This window comes from Emys orbicularis, chromosome 1 (assembly GCF_028017835.1).
Source record: "Emys orbicularis isolate rEmyOrb1 chromosome 1, rEmyOrb1.hap1, whole genome shotgun sequence".
NCBI lineage: Eukaryota > Metazoa > Chordata > Testudines > Emydidae > Emys > Emys orbicularis.
The window spans coordinates 255,329,560-255,345,170 of record NC_088683.1 but is presented as its reverse complement, the minus strand read 5'-3'; the positions used below and the strand labels follow the sequence as shown (position 1 = coordinate 255,345,170).

Here is a 15,611-nt window from a genome sequence, read left to right as displayed (position 1 = left end):
AGTATTGCAGCATAAACTTTCATAAGCTTTCATAAGCTTTCGTGGGTGAAGCTTTCGTATTCACCCACGAAAGCTTATGCTCCAATACTTCTGTTAGTCTATAGGGTGCCACAGAACTCTTTGTCGCTTTTTACAGATCCAGATTAACATGGCTACCCCTCTAGTGTTTTAAAATAAAACCCCACAATTCCTACCACATCTTGTAAACAGCCCACTGAGTGTACTGTTGACTTCTATAATCATTGAGTGTCCATGGTATTTACTCTTCAAGGTAAACACAAATATACTCCATTTTAAAAATAAATTCCTACTTCACTCTAATAGTTACTGTTAACTCCTTGATCATTTTTGGAGCTCCTAACTGTTAAACTTACATCAGCAGAGACTAATTTAGATTATTAAAACTGATCTTGTATTTTTGAAATGTGATTTAAAGAAACCAAAAACTGTACAATATTTTAGGCTTAACAAAATGTATCGGCACTTTAAAAAAGAGAATAGCAAATTACTATGCTGTTCAAGACAAGTTAAGTAGTGCCAATCATTAAAGCACGTTTGAGATCAGCTTTGTTTCTGCCAGGAAAGTCCTAAAGGGACTATGCAAAACCATTTAGTTTTCCTTCCCCAGATAGGTGAACTCCACTTTACCTCAGCAGATCACCACCAAGAACCAAGGAACTACTGCTCATCTATATAACAATAACTACAACACACTGACTATCAATGCCAGCTCTCCAAGGATCCAGGAATGCTTCATGTGTCAAAAAGTATAGCACAGAGCTCCAGTTTCATTTCCATGCCTAAATCTTTTCTGATCTCCAGGTGGGTTTGTTGCTTTGTACAGTGGAGAAGAATAGGCCAGAGTTAAGCATTCCCAACACTTAAACAATTCAGTAGTTCTCTTAAAATTCCCTTTCTTAAGAATACTTTTTATGCAGCATTAAAACCAATCTGTAGAGTTCTGTCATGGGATATTACTGAACAGCATTATTCTAGTAAAATTCAAAAAAGGATTTTCTATTAATATCTGTCAGAACAGCACCTGCTCTTACATCGCTAGGGTTTAAAATGGCAAAGGGCATCATCCCCATGCTCAGCGTACCAACTGATCACCATCTGAGATCATGAAGCAATTCCACCCTAATCTTATTCCCATGTTATACACACAACACTGGATGCCTGTTGAGATTTTTTTTAACCTCTTCTTGAAGCATCAGATATTACCCACCTTTGGAAGGCAATCAACTAGATGGACACCTGTGCTAGATGGACCCCTAATATATTCCAGTACAGCAACTCCAGTGTTGGTATGATTCTCTTTCCCAGTTATTCCCTCATCCAACAGAGTTTCTTTTTATTCATGTTGAATTTAGCAATCCACCAAACTGTCACTTATTTGTCTTGAATTTTTTTGTAACCTTGTCCTCTAGGAAGAGTAAGAGTCCATGAATTCAGATTTTCTCCAGATTGTCATTTTCTTTTTTACTGTATTCCCTACCTCCAGGGGCGGCTCTATGTTTTTTGCCGCCCCAAGCACAGCAGTCAGGCTGCCTTCGGCGGCGTGTCTGCAGGTGATCTGCCGGTCCCGCGCCTTCGGCATGCCTGCTGATGAATTGCCACCGAAACCGCGGAACCGGCGGACCTCCCACAGGCATGCCGCTGAAGGCTGCCTGACTGCCGCCCTCACAGCGACCGGCAGGCTGCCCCCCACGGCTTGCCGCCCCAGGCACGCGCTTGCTGCGCTGGTGCCTGGAGCCGCCCCTGCTACTCGATCACCCAACATCATGTAATGAAATATATGGGCCATCTCCAAATTCAGGTTAGAAATGGGTACTATTGATTTACTCCCACCTAACTCATCCCCTCCCAATCTTTGTGTACAAATTGTATTTGTGGGTAGGCTAATCGAGTGGCACTCTTGTTTGGGCTTTGTGTAATGTGCAAGTCCTGCTACAAGAAATCAAATCTTGTAGCCCTCTACAAGCATAAGGTCAGTGTTCAAGGTCTGAAAATATTGTTACATACAGACTGGTTCCAAGGTGAAATGATATTTCTATAGATCTCTGGGATAAGAATACAAATGATAGAACTTCATTGCATGCTGCTACCTCCCTCTAGATTTAAGGTTGATTCGATAGTCATACTGACATGCATTGTTTGTTTAATACAGGCATCAGCATTTCTAGGCTTGAAGGAAACTGACAGTGCCAAAAACAGCAAAATAAATGGTCGGAGAAGACTCAGCTGTGAGCAAGGCTTCTACAGTCTATAGCTGTCTTTGCTCTAAACATCTGTGGGTTTGGATTGTGCTGTGTCAATCATTCTATTAATTAGCAATGTTCACTGAAGACTATTTTTGTTCTGGACTGCTCATATTTCATTTTCTGTATTTCTACATTAGTGGATTTGTGAAAAAATTGATTTGTTATTCATGTATATTGCAAGCCAACAAGAGCATGACTTGAATATTGTATAATTTTCTTTTATTGGAAGTACCTTCTTTTTTTTAAGACATAGGATTAAGTTTCTTCACTCTGCAGGACAAGATGCAGAAGAGCTCTGTAGGATTTGGGCTACTGGACAGCAGCCTATTATGGCCATTGTGGATTGGTGAAAGAGAAATTGAACTGGAGTATTCCTTAAGTCAACGTTGGAAATTCTGCTAATTTTCCCTTTACTCTGTGAATTACATATTGTGTATAATATATTGTTTGTTTTTTTGAGATCTTAAAATAAACCTCAAATACCCATGGAAAGTATGAGAAGCACAAAAAATTAAGTGCCAGGAGAGCTATATTTCCTGAGTTATTCTGCTCTGACTACTTTGCATGTCAAGATGTTGGAAGGATATTGAGATGTGGTCTCAAAACCACATGGGACAAGGAGAACGCTGGGAGTGCTGGCAGGTAGCTTCTGAAGGCAGAAGGCAGCTACATGGATTAGCTGAGAGATGGGAAAGGGAGGGTATAATGCATCTACCTGGGCTAAAATTATCCTGCAACCACATCCTGTCTTAGCTCCATGAGAATACTTCTTTATGGCAGCATGGCCATCTGAAGCAACAGGAACTTCCTAAAAGGTTCCAGAGAGCCAAAGATATATTGTACTGCCAGATCTGTGTAAACTGATGCTAACTTAGTTACTATTACAAGATACATGACACAGTGACATATTTAATGCTACTTTCCAACAAGCACTCCATTCCTGCCTCCTGAGTCTTTCCAAACCGTGAATATGTTTCAAATCATGCATGGTCTGACTACAAGGGCTGCTGGTGACTAGACAAGCAGTGGAGAGGAAATCTGGAGAACTTGCTGATCTGTTCATTTGAGGAAGAAGTAAGCACTTACAGAACTTTGATAAGGGAAGCAAAGGGACACAAGGAGAACACTATGGCCAGCAGACTTACAGACAAGAAGAAATTGTTTAAATCTATTAGGAACAAAACAAATCATAAAAGAATCATAAGAATGGTACTGGGCAATTACTAGATGGTAGTGGTAAAATTATCAATAATAATACACAAAAGAAGACACGTTCAATAGATATCTCTATTCTGTATTTGGGGGGGAAACAGGTAATGTATGTGACATTACACACCATATTTTTCATAGAAATATGGTTATGATATGAATATGGCCTAACTAAGATATATTTTATGCAAGATGGGTCTTGTAAGGTATCATTGGAAAGGTTATGATTTACTGAATGTGATTATCCAATTTGTATGCATGTATCATTTCTGTATCTAAAGTTAGGAATATTGGCTATGTAACAATTACAACTGTGTGTGTATTTGGGAGACACCCACCAGACAACAGGCCATCAGCTTTGATGGGCCATTAGGAAGAAACAATCTTTATAGATACAAATATACTATACTTTAAAGATACTAATCTCTCTCCTTCCTGAGAGGCGTCCTGGGATGTAGCTGTGACACTACTAGGTCAGATGGTCCTGTCACCTGGTACTAAACACTATTTTGGACTTCTAGTGATTTTCCACCAAAAGGAGGGGGAGGTCAAGACTGGGAAACAAAAGATTCCTGCCTTATGTAAATCTTATTTAAGGCTGGGGAGTAAGGCAAACAGGACTCTTCTCCATTCCTTCCTGCCCAAGAAGAAAGTCTACTGAAAGTACCTGAAGAGACAAAGGAACTGAGCTGTGGGAAAGGCAAGGGCTGAGTCCAGACTGAGACAGAGGAGTATAGTCTGTAAAGAGAAATAACTGGAACGCTGAGCTAGAAACTATGCATCCTGCCTAATTCAACATTTAGGGTGAGAAATTACATTTTGTAACCTGTTTCTTTAGTGAATCAAGCTTAGTTTGCATGTTTTGTTTTATTTGCTTAGTAATCTGCTTTGCTCTGTTTGCTATCCCTTATGATCATTTAGAATGTACCTTTTATTGTTAATAACCTTATTTCTTGTTTATAACATAACCCAGTTTGTGCAATCCATATCGGGGGGTGGGGGGGGGGGGGCGGACAACAAGCTGTGCATATCTCTCTTCACATTGAGGGAGAGGACGAATTTTTATCAGCTTGTGCTGTGCAGATCTTTCTATACAGCGCAACACAATATTATCTGGGGTTTACCTCTCCACAGTGGGTGTGCATGTGAGTGCTGGGTGAATCCTCTCACACAGATCTGACTGTAGTCTGTGTCTGCAGCTGGCTGTGGTCTTGCCTGGGTGTGTGCTGGAAAGGGGCTTGAGAGCCTGGCACAGCAACCCAGTGCAAGGGAAATCCAGGCTGGCAGGGCCGGAGGGCTGAGTGGGACCCAAGCATATCAAGTGACATCCCAGAAGGTGGGGTCCAATCCGTCACAATGTAGTCATATATAACAACACTTTATATTCCGCTAGTTTCTTAGGAGGATGATAAACTGCAGTTACTAAAGTTAGACATTTCTAAATCAGCAGGTCCAGATAGCTTGCATCCAAGAGTTTTAAAAGAGGTAGGTGAGAAGCTTGCTGGACTGTTAATGCTGGTTTTCAATAAGTCTGGGAACACCCACAAAAGTTCCAGAAAACCGGAAGAAAGTTAATGTTGTGCCAAGGATAAACAGGATTACCCAGGTAATTATAGGCTGTCAGTCTGACAGCAATCCCAGGCAAGATAATGGAGCAGCTGATACAGGACTTGATTAATAAAGAATTAAAGGAGGATAATATAATTAATGTCAATCAACATGGGTTTATGGAAAATAAATCATGTCAGACTAACTTGATATATATTTTATGAGATTACTACCTTTATCAGCCAAAGTTGTAGTGTTGATGTACTATACCTAGACTTCAGTGAGGCATTTGACTTGGTACCACATGACATTTTGATTAACAAACTAGAAGATATAAAATTAACATGGCACATACTGTATGGATTAAAAGCTGGCTAACTGATAGGACTCAAAATGTAATTGTAAACAGGGAATCATCATTGAAAAGGTGCATTTCTAATGGGATTCTACAGGGATCAGTTCTTGGCCCTACATTATATAATATTTTTATTAATGACCTAGAAGAAACAAAGTCTGCACTGATACAGTTTGCAGATGGCAAAAAAATTGTCAGAAGAGTAAATAATGAAAGGCCAGGTCACTAACACAGAGCAATTTGAATTGCTTGGTAAGCTTGGCTCAAGGAAACAGTATGTATTTTAATATGGCCAAATGTCAGTGTATACATGTAGGAACAAAGAATGTAGGCTATATTTGCACAATGGGGGACTCTATCCTGGGAAGCAATGACTATGAAAAAGATTTGGGGGTCACAGTGGATAATCAGCTGAACATGAACTCCATGCGATGCTGTGGCCAAAAGCACAAACAGGGAATCTCGAGTAGGAGTATTTGGCAATGGTGCGACCATTACTAGAATACAGTGTCCCACTTTGGCTGTCCACAATTCAAGAAGGATGTTGATAAATTCGAGAGGGTTCAGAGAAGAGCCACAAGAATGGTTAAAGGATTAGAAAACATGCCTTATGGTGACAGACTCAAAGAGCTCAATCTACTTAGTTTAACAAAGAGATGGTCAAGGAGTGACTACTTTACAGTCTAAGTAACTACATAGGGAATGAATATTCAATAATGGGCTCTTTAATCTGCAACGTGATCCAATGGATGGAAGTTGAAGCTAGATAAATTCAGACTGGAAATAAGGAGTATATTTTTAATAGTGAGAGTAATTAACCATTAGAACAATTTACAAAGGATTGTGGTCGATTCTCCATCACTGGCAATTTTCCAATCAAGTTTGGATGTTTTTCTAAAAGATACACTTTAAGAATTATTTAGGGGAAGTTCTATGGCCTGTATTATATAGGAGGTCAGACTAGATGATCACAATGGTCCCTTCTGGCCTTGGAATCTATGAATCTTCTCTCTGAACTACAAAAAATTAATTATGATAATTAGATTATATTGTAGCGTGACTTCTATGCATGTAAAGAGATGCCACTATGCGTTACAACCAAAGAAATAGAATAAGATTTAGATTCATGGGGATTTGATTACTTTTCCACTTGGCCTGTATTATAAGGAGGTCAGACTAGATGATCATAATGGTCCCTTCTGGCCTTAATCTGAGAATCTATGTTTTAGATTGTAGCATACTTTGTCTAGTCTGTTCTGAATCTAAAATCTTCAGTTGCCAGCATTACCAGTGCTTCTCTAGCTCAGTCTTTATAAACACAAGGGCTCAAGTCTTCATAAAATATTAAAAACAAAACATCTTTACATTTTGCCGTAAAGATCTACCATGTAATTTACTTTTAATTCACTCAACATTGCAACTATTTAACATGAGGAAAGCAGCATAAATTCTGCTCCAGAAAACCCGTGCTTTGCATCAAAAAGGAAAACTAGAAACAACACTGGCCCCCTGCTGTGCAAACCTCTTATTCGCATTTCAAAGAGGTGGCACTGTTTTTTGGATATCTTCCTTTACCACCAGTGCTGAGTCCTCTTCTGCCTAATATATAACTTTCATCCTTGAAGCCCAGTGAAATGTTTCTTAATTTTAAGTCACATATTACTTGTTTGTGATAAGTGCAGTATTTTTTTTTTGTCAGTAAACCAACTGGACTTAGAAATGTTAATCTTCTTAGTATGCAGGATGCTTTATTCTCTAAAATAAATTATGTAAATATTTGTAACCACTGTAATCTATTTCAGCTGTGACAACAGCACAATCTGATAAACACAGCATAGTTCCCAGAGATCAATAGAAGTCTGTAAATATTACAAGCAATAAAACATATCCTATTACAGAGGGCTGAGCTTTGACTAAAATGAAAGACTTGCAAAGGAAACTTGTAGGTACAATAGGATTCCAGTGGCTTGTTCACGAGGGATACAATGTCAAATTCTGAGAAGGTAAGGCAAGAGGCATTAGGGAGACTATACATACCCATCTGCATGGCACTGCGAGTCTGGCTGACCATTTGCTGGGCTGAGTACCTCATGCAGTTATTCATCTGAGGAGACGCTGTTTGTTGTTGGGGATGTGTCTGAGGTGCAGTGATTGGAACAACAGGTCTGACAGCAGTGGCCGTGTTTGTAAGACTTGCACCTCCTGGGTGAACAGCTCCTGGGGGTCCTTTTATTGTCTGAGCCCCGCCTGCTAAGCTATTCCTGGGCTGGCCACCTCCTATAGGCACTCTAAAGAGAAAGGAAGTATAATGTGAAAACTCTGTTAAGACATAGTTACTCGTATACTGCAGTGATTGCCATAAACTACCAGAAGTCCCCTGAAGCGGGACATGATACAAATTAAGGTATTAAAATAAAATGAAGTGTAAGGGTAAGTAGTCTATTTTGTTTATATTTCCCAGAAAAATATGTATTTTGGTGGAATTTTGCACCTTCTCCCCTGCTCCCCACACGGGGGATCGCTCAAGTTTGAATGTTCAGCACAAGATACAAATGATACAATAACAGAAAGATCATCTTTTTTTCTCCATGAACTTGTTTGAAACCCAGAATTCCTGCTTCAATTTATTTTAATAGACTTCTACATATTACCAACCAAATCCAGAAGAAACGGACGTCGTCAAAATGCTGTTTTGTACAGCATGGCTAGGTTTGCAGGTGGCAATGGAAAAATAATTAAAATGAGCCGTGAAGATATTAATGTAGGGCCTGAGCTCCATGTAAATGTATGTGGAATAAAAGATGGGCAGCACCAAATCCCTACAGTATGCCTGTTGAATCAGAATGGTGATGTTCGGGTTTGGACTGGCAGCCTCAAAAACAGCTGGTTTGGTTGGCTTTGGATTTTCACATGAACCACTCACCCAGTTCTAATTCAAAAGAATGATAAGTGAGCCCAGAGGCTAGGTGAGCTCAACTGACCTTACTGGAAGGGAGATCTGTTTAATAAGCAAACAAACAAGCAAACAACCAACCCCCCTACAAAACACAGCCCTAGCAGCTCACCCGCATTGTACACATTTTCCTTCTCTTACCTGCTTGGCCCTGGAAACCCTTTGATTATCCATGTTGTCTGGGCAAGCAGAGAGGAGAGGATGCAGGGCCAAGACTGTTTCTTTATGCAGCCAGCTCATCAGAGCCCTGTTCCCCTGCTGACCAAGGTCTACACCAGGGGTTCTCAACCTTTTTCTTCTAAGGCCCCCCTCAACATGCTATAAAAGCTCCAGGGCCCAGTGGGGGAGGGAGGAGACTCGGGTCTCCGGGCATGGGTGGGCCCTTGGGCATAGACATACTTTGGGCCAGCAGGGCTTGGGCCAGCTCCGCGCAGTAGGATCCAGGGAGGCAGCGCCACCTCCGCCCTCTGACTCCCTTCAGCAGACCACCCAGCCTGTCTGCGCTGTGTGGTGGGGTTCAGCACCAAAAGTTTGAAAACCACTCAGGGTACAGAGAGGGGGTAGCTAGGAGCTGTGTGCGGGAGGGAGGGTAATGGAGGGTGGAGGGAGGGGTTGCTAGGGGCTGTGTGAGGGCAGAGGGTAGCTCAGGGTGCAGGCAGGGGCTAGCTGGGGCTGTGTGCAGGCGGTGGGGGAGGGGGTAGCTCAGGATGCAGGGAGGGGAGTAGCTAGGGGCTGTGCACCAGGAGGGCTCCCCTATGGTCACTGGTCCCCAAGGGCTCTGCCAGCCACAGAGCTGGGTCCCCCTGCCTGGGTGGCTCTTAGTAGCTGCGTGAGCTGAGGAGCAGCAGCCACAACCCCGGGCACCAACAGCAGGCGAGGGAATGACGAGGTCGCCTGCTCCATGGTACCAGCCAGAGCAGCAGCTGCCCGCACTGACCGACTCTGGCTTCCCCCTTCTGACCTGGCCAAGGGGTGGGGCCTCGGGGCGGGTAGAGGAGGAAGTGTGGGGGTGTGTGGAGCTCCCTTGGGACTGCTCTGGCACTGCAGGGAGGGGGGGCAACTAGCGTTTGGGGCTTCATTAGCCCCATGGCAGGGGGTGCCGGGGCTCCCAGCTTCACGCCAAAGCTCCTGGCTTCAGCCCTGTGGTGGAGGGCACCAGGGCTCGGGATTTCAGCCCCACGGCCAGGGGGCGCCTGGGCTCGGGCTTGGGGTTCCTGCCACAGGGTCCTGCGGCCCCCCTGAAAGGGCTCGAGGGCCGCAGACCCCCAGTTGAGAACCGCTGGTCTACACTACAGACTTACACCAGTATAACTACATTGCTCAGGGGTGTGAAAATCCATACCCCTGAGCAATCGACCTAACCCCGGGTGTAGAAAGCGCTATGTCAACATAGCTACCGCCTCTCGCAGAAGCGTATTAACTACACTGACAGAAGAAGTTCTCCCATCCGCATAGTAAAGCGAAGCTGCAGCTTTTTAAGTGTAGACTTGCCCCAAGTCTCATTCTTTCCCTCCCACTGACCTAGTAACTGCAGTCAGAAGGGGTGAAAATACTGTACAGATGCCAGCTCTCTATTTGCTCTTACATGTATAGTGTGTTCTTCTCCGCTAGCCAAGTGCCTGCCCCCTACTTCCCAGCAGTGCTGTGAAACAGAGCAAATGGCTTTGGTGCTATTCTGTTCTCATTGCCCTCCCTTGTCCACCTCACTGCATTGAGCTCCACAAGAGGAGGAGACAGAAGAGGGTAAAGGGCAGAACATGAGGACATGATACAGGAGGGTGGGGAGAGAACTATTTGGGCTGGAGAAAATGGAGGGGCGAGATTGCAGGAAATCTGACCAGGGGAGAGGAGATAATGGAGGGGAGCTAAGACTAGGCTGTAGGAGGCTGGATGGGTGAGAGGACTTTAGAGAGAGAAATAGTTTAAGTGTAATAGGACAGAGAGAGGGGAAAGGAAGAGAGGGAGGGGAAACACTGAACATACGAATTAGACAGAGTGAAAGGCCAAACCAGAGAAGAAGATATTAAGTCCTAAAGAAAGAGAGTGAAGGGGGGAAACAATTACAAAGGAATAAGTCTGAGGGAAAGCATGGACACACACACTAACAAGAGGATGCACGACGCTACAGTCAAAAAATGTGAAGACAGGAAGATAAACAAGAGAAGGAAGAAAAATAATAGAAACATAGATTCCTACGTTTTTTCACTTTGTATAAAGTTTGCCTATTTATGTTGTTTTGAATCCATCTTCATGGTGGTATAACTGGGTTTCTTTTAAACTGGAAAATCTTGAACATTTCCCCCACCTTCCAGACAGGGAAGAGGTGACACACTGTCTAGGGTCCTTGCCCCCTTTGGGTGCTATGTGTCACCCTCAATGACATTGTGAAAAGTGGACAAGTAGGAAATGAGATTCAGAGAGAACTGGCTAAATCACCTGCAATAGGCTTGATTCACCAATATAGCAACATGCACGTCTCTGCGCTCACAAGCAGAGATGCACCCCTGGTGGTTTAATAACACTGCTGGGGAATCCCATAGAAACCCTCCAGCAGAGGGAGCCTGAGAGATACTTGAAATTAGTACATTTCCTGGATACCCTGTCCCTGTTCCCAACTGGCCGTGCACAGCCCTCCACCCCGCCCCCTAGCATGCTCCTTTGTTTTGCTGGTTGAAGGAAAGGAAAACGGGTAAATCAAAGACTGTGACAAATGGCAGAGTTTGTTTATTATAGTATTTTTCTTGCTGTTTTCACTTAAGGTACTGCATATGTGAACAGACTGTTTTAATTACACGTTCATTTCTAATGGATCATAAAATTAATCATAGAACTCATGTGGTGCAGAAAGCATTTTTGCCTTTTAGCACTTTTCAGTGTCTTATTCTAGCTATGACATGCTGCATTTAGCAAAGTCTTGCTGATCCGGATCACCAATACCACAGCATGAACCTTTTACTTGTTAAGAGCTAAAGAGTCAAGTACCGCAGGCAGCCAAATTGCTGTATAAAAATCAGATAAAGAAATTTAGATTAATGAATAATTCAGGCATTACAAAGCTATAGCGTTAATTCTTTTGGCACTGAAATGCAACCTTAGAATGTCAGCTAGACTACAGGTGGGGCAAAGTGAAAACAATGTTACAGTTATTCAGAGAGTCGAACCGATATTTATTTTGTTTTGGTTCAGGTTCCGATTCAGTTGCAGTCAGTGTGTTGGGTTCAATTCTGGTTCAAGGCATCAGAAAAAACCCAAACAATGGTTCAGTTATCAGTTTGAACCTATTTGAATCAAATATCAATGTTAGTGGAAGTAAATTCAAAAAAGAGAGTTGAAACTTAAAATTGAAACTATTTTGATTTTTGACCATATATCTTCAACTTCAAGAGTTTTCCTAGTGTTTTTGTGTTGTCAAATAAACACAATTTTTTTTATGAACAATTTGTTTGAGCAAACTAAAATAACATCTTCTAATATTTGCTGTGTCATATTGGACTTCTGCGGTGAAAGGATACATTTGAGTTTGGAGCCTCAAGTGGGGCAACTGGTGGGAGGAAATGCCCCAGATACTGGAGATGGGTCAGAGGAGGCCTGCCTAAGATGCAGAAGGGTTGGGGAGCCACTACATTTTTCCTTGGGTTTGAAGAGTTATTGTTAACTTCTGGGACCAGGGAGGATTCCACCTGATTCCTCCCCAGGGCAGTCTCAGAGATCTGTCTCTGGGGCCCCCTGCTGCCTCATGTGGTAAGCAGGCTGCTCCTAAACTTCCTCTCTCCCTTCCTACACTTGTGGGCTGGCCTTCATCGATTCTCATTGTCATGTCATTCTCTTCTCATTACAGTAGAACCTCAGAGTTACAAATACCAGCATTATGAACTGACCAGTCAACCACACACCTCGTTTGGAACTGGAAGTACACAATCAGGCAACAGCAGAGACAAAACAAAAACAAACAAACAAACAAACAAAACAAATACCGTACAGTACTGTGTTGAATGTAAACTACTAAAAAAATAAAGGGAAAGCAGCATTTTTCTTCTGCATAGTAAAGTTTCAAAGCTGTATTAAGTCAATGTTCAGTTGTAAACTTTTGAAAGAACTACAATAATGTTTTGTTCAGAATTTTGAACATTTCAGAATTACAAACAACCTCATTTCTGAGGTGTTTGTAACTCTGAGGCAGAGGTGGATTACAGGTTTCTGGGACCCTGGACCAGAGCAAGTGGGGGCCCTCCCCACCCATTCTGCCTGCAGTTCCCTCCATCCCCCCCAGTGCTCCTGCTGGGGAGCTGGATCAGGGCATGGGGGCTTCCCCCGCCCGCCCAGCTAGGGTGACCAGATGTCCCGATTTTATAGGGACAGTCCCGATTTTTGGAGCTTTTTCTTACATAGGCTCCTATTACCCCCCATCCCCTGTCCTGATTTTTCACGCTTGCTGTCTGGGCCCTACGCCCAGCGCTCCTCCGGGATTGGGGCACGGGGGCTTCCCCTGCCTACCCAGTGCTCCTGCTGGGAAGTGGGGTCGGGGCGTGGGGGCTTGCTGTGGGCAGGCGGAGCAAGTCGGGGCATGCCCATTTTTCCAGGGGCCACCTGGGCACAGCCCCCATTGGCCCAGTGGCTAATCCACCACTGCTGTGAGGTTCTACTATATACTGGGGCAGGCCTTTCTAGCACCAATCACATGCCTATTTATTTTGTTGTCTTGTTTTATAATGAAAATATGGTCACAGTAGTTTTTTTAGAATATTGAGCTTAAAAATGCTGAACCTTTAACCAGTAGCCCAATTTTTTTTCCAGTTCAGTTCCAAATCAGGTAAGTAAGTTGGATAAAATTATGGTTTCGGTTCGGTTCTGGTTCAAGTAAAAATACCAGTTCGAAATGGTTCTCTGGTTTGGTTTTCGTTTGACTCCCTTCATTCATTATGTTTTTCTTTACAATTTATGCTTGTCTTTAGTTTTGTCTATACCACACACTGTCTATTGCAGTAAACTAGGGAGGGATCAAATCTGAAACCAGTTACCTAGACCCTTTCCCTCAAGTTTCCGAGTTTTCTATAAAATGCTGTCAGAAACAGCCTTTGTTTTGGCTTTGCCAAACAAAACTCTGACCAATGAAATTTTGCAAAATCCAAAACTGTGTTTCTTCTCACTCCGTTCTATTTCTGATACACAGATGGCTGAAACAGGACTAATTTTATCAAATTTACTTTCCACCTCTGAACTTTGGGGGTTTCTGATAAAATTGAACCTCTATTCAAATGACTCTGCAGTTTTGGTTTTACAAAACCAAAATACAAATGATGAGGTGTTGAAAAACAAACTACAATCTCTCCTTATTTTTCTCATCTCTATTGTAAAACTCCTTTAGTTCCTTTTTTTGGATATGGACTCCATAGCTCATAGATTCTTTAAAATAATGGGGTAGGCATCCAGATAAACTGTAAATGTAGTAATTTTAAACAATTAATAATGTCTCTTGAAAATGTGAGTGATTCTAAAACCAAAATCAGCAAACCAAGATACCTAAGATGGTAATGGTAGAAAATTGCCATTAATAAAGCTTTTGGGGAAGAGTGTGCAATTTAAAACTAAATCTACCAATTTTTAATTTTTCTGTAGAAGTAGGAACTCCTGCCCTCCTCTCTGTACATCCCTGCTCCTATGCAGAGCTACCTAATAACCTCTGGCCAATGGTTCTCACCTGGAAACAGGAGTCACGTAGTTGCCTGGAAAGACTCCAGACATTCCCGTTCTCAGAGATGTCCCCTTGAACCAGCCATCCTGACACTTCTCAATGACCCGATACATTTCGCCTTTACGCAGCTCCAGCTCATCATTCTTCTGAGGCTTGTATGCATACAGAGCTAAGTAGCTGCAGGGAGAAGTTACACACATGCTGAGTGTATAGATGATGCCAAAACAAGTGATGTTCAGGTTCTTATTTCAGTCTAACAGTGCAGGAAAGCCCTGTGACACACATGCTGCTCAGAAACAATGACTAAAGAGGGGACATAATTAAGGTATACATAATAATGAATGGCACAGAGCTGGCTGATCAAATACTGCTATTCATCCTCGCTCACAATATGAGAACAAAGGGGATAGTTTATTTTATTAAAAGGCAGAACTTTAAAACTGACACACAGAAATACTTTCTCACACAATGCACAATTAGCCAGCCGAACTCACTGCCACAAAGTAGCACCGAAGCCAAGACTTTAGCAGGTTTCATAAAAGGATTACATATACATATGGGTAGCAAGAATGTCCAGAGTTACAATATTAAGTATTTTTAAAAAGTCAAATGTCTGGAGAGGATATAAATTCGTATGGTTCAGAGCACGATCCAGCCTCTAACTTTGGGGATTAGGAAGAAACTTTTCTTACGAGCAGATTATTTCACAAATGCTTGCTATAGGGTTTCTTCATGTTGTATTACCCACTGCCAGAAACAGGATACTGGTCCAATATGAGAATTCCTACATTTCTGTGTGTGTGGATAAGATGATACTCTTTTGACAACTGTCTTAGGGCCAAACCATGGCATCCTTACTCAGGCAACACTCCCATTAAAATCAATGGGAGTTTCTCCACAGCAAGGACTCAGAGTTGACCCTATGTTTTTTGTATGCAGTATGCATATAACCTTAGTCTTTATCTCAATATGCACAACTTAATCTTGATCTCAATAGCCATAACTTTTTATATATTTAATTATACTTTTATTTATTCCCTTTGTTTATGATCTTTCCTTTCATCTCTCTTTTGTTCTTGCTTCATTACTTCAGGGACATGACTCATGCTATGAAATACTACAACTTATAGCTGCTAAAATTAGTCCCAGTGTTTGGAGAGATGCTTGCTGAAAATTCAGAATGATTGCTTGTACTTTGGGGGATAGCTAGGAAGCCTGTTAAGGAAAAAATAACAAGAACAACCACCCCACAGCACCTTCTATCTTATAACAATCAATTTTTTTGACACTATCCCCTTGCCACCAATACAAAAGGAGATTTCCAACCATCCCTGTTTATGATTGCTCATTCCTGAGTGTTGTTTTGAAGGCAGTACGGAAGGACTAGAACAAATGGGTAAATGCTGTGAAAACTGCATTTACCCTACAAAATGTAGCAGAATATCCTCATATTGAGGAAAGGTTAGAAGGGGTTCAGTGCATACCTAGTAGCAGAGAAACAAAGAAATAATGAAAACTATAACCACAGTGATTGTAGACCTGCAACCAATAAAAATGATGCTTGGCTTTTTACTTCTGCTCTTTAGGAAA

At 42.2% G+C, this 15,611-nt stretch overlaps 1 protein-coding gene across 1 annotated transcript in view; it reads right to left on the bottom strand.

Annotated features, from left to right (window-relative positions):
• The window catches only part of SH3RF3 (SH3 domain containing ring finger 3), a 390,314-nt gene that overhangs the window by 42,964 nt on the left and 331,739 nt on the right, over positions 1-15,611 (bottom strand). The window contains exons 6-7 of the mRNA XM_065421958.1: positions 14,028-14,198; positions 7,414-7,664 (exon numbers count right to left, since the gene is read on the bottom strand). Coding sequence (XP_065278030.1) covers positions 7,414-7,664; positions 14,028-14,198 — 422 coding nt within the window. The remainder of the gene's footprint in view (positions 1-7,413; positions 7,665-14,027; positions 14,199-15,611) is intronic.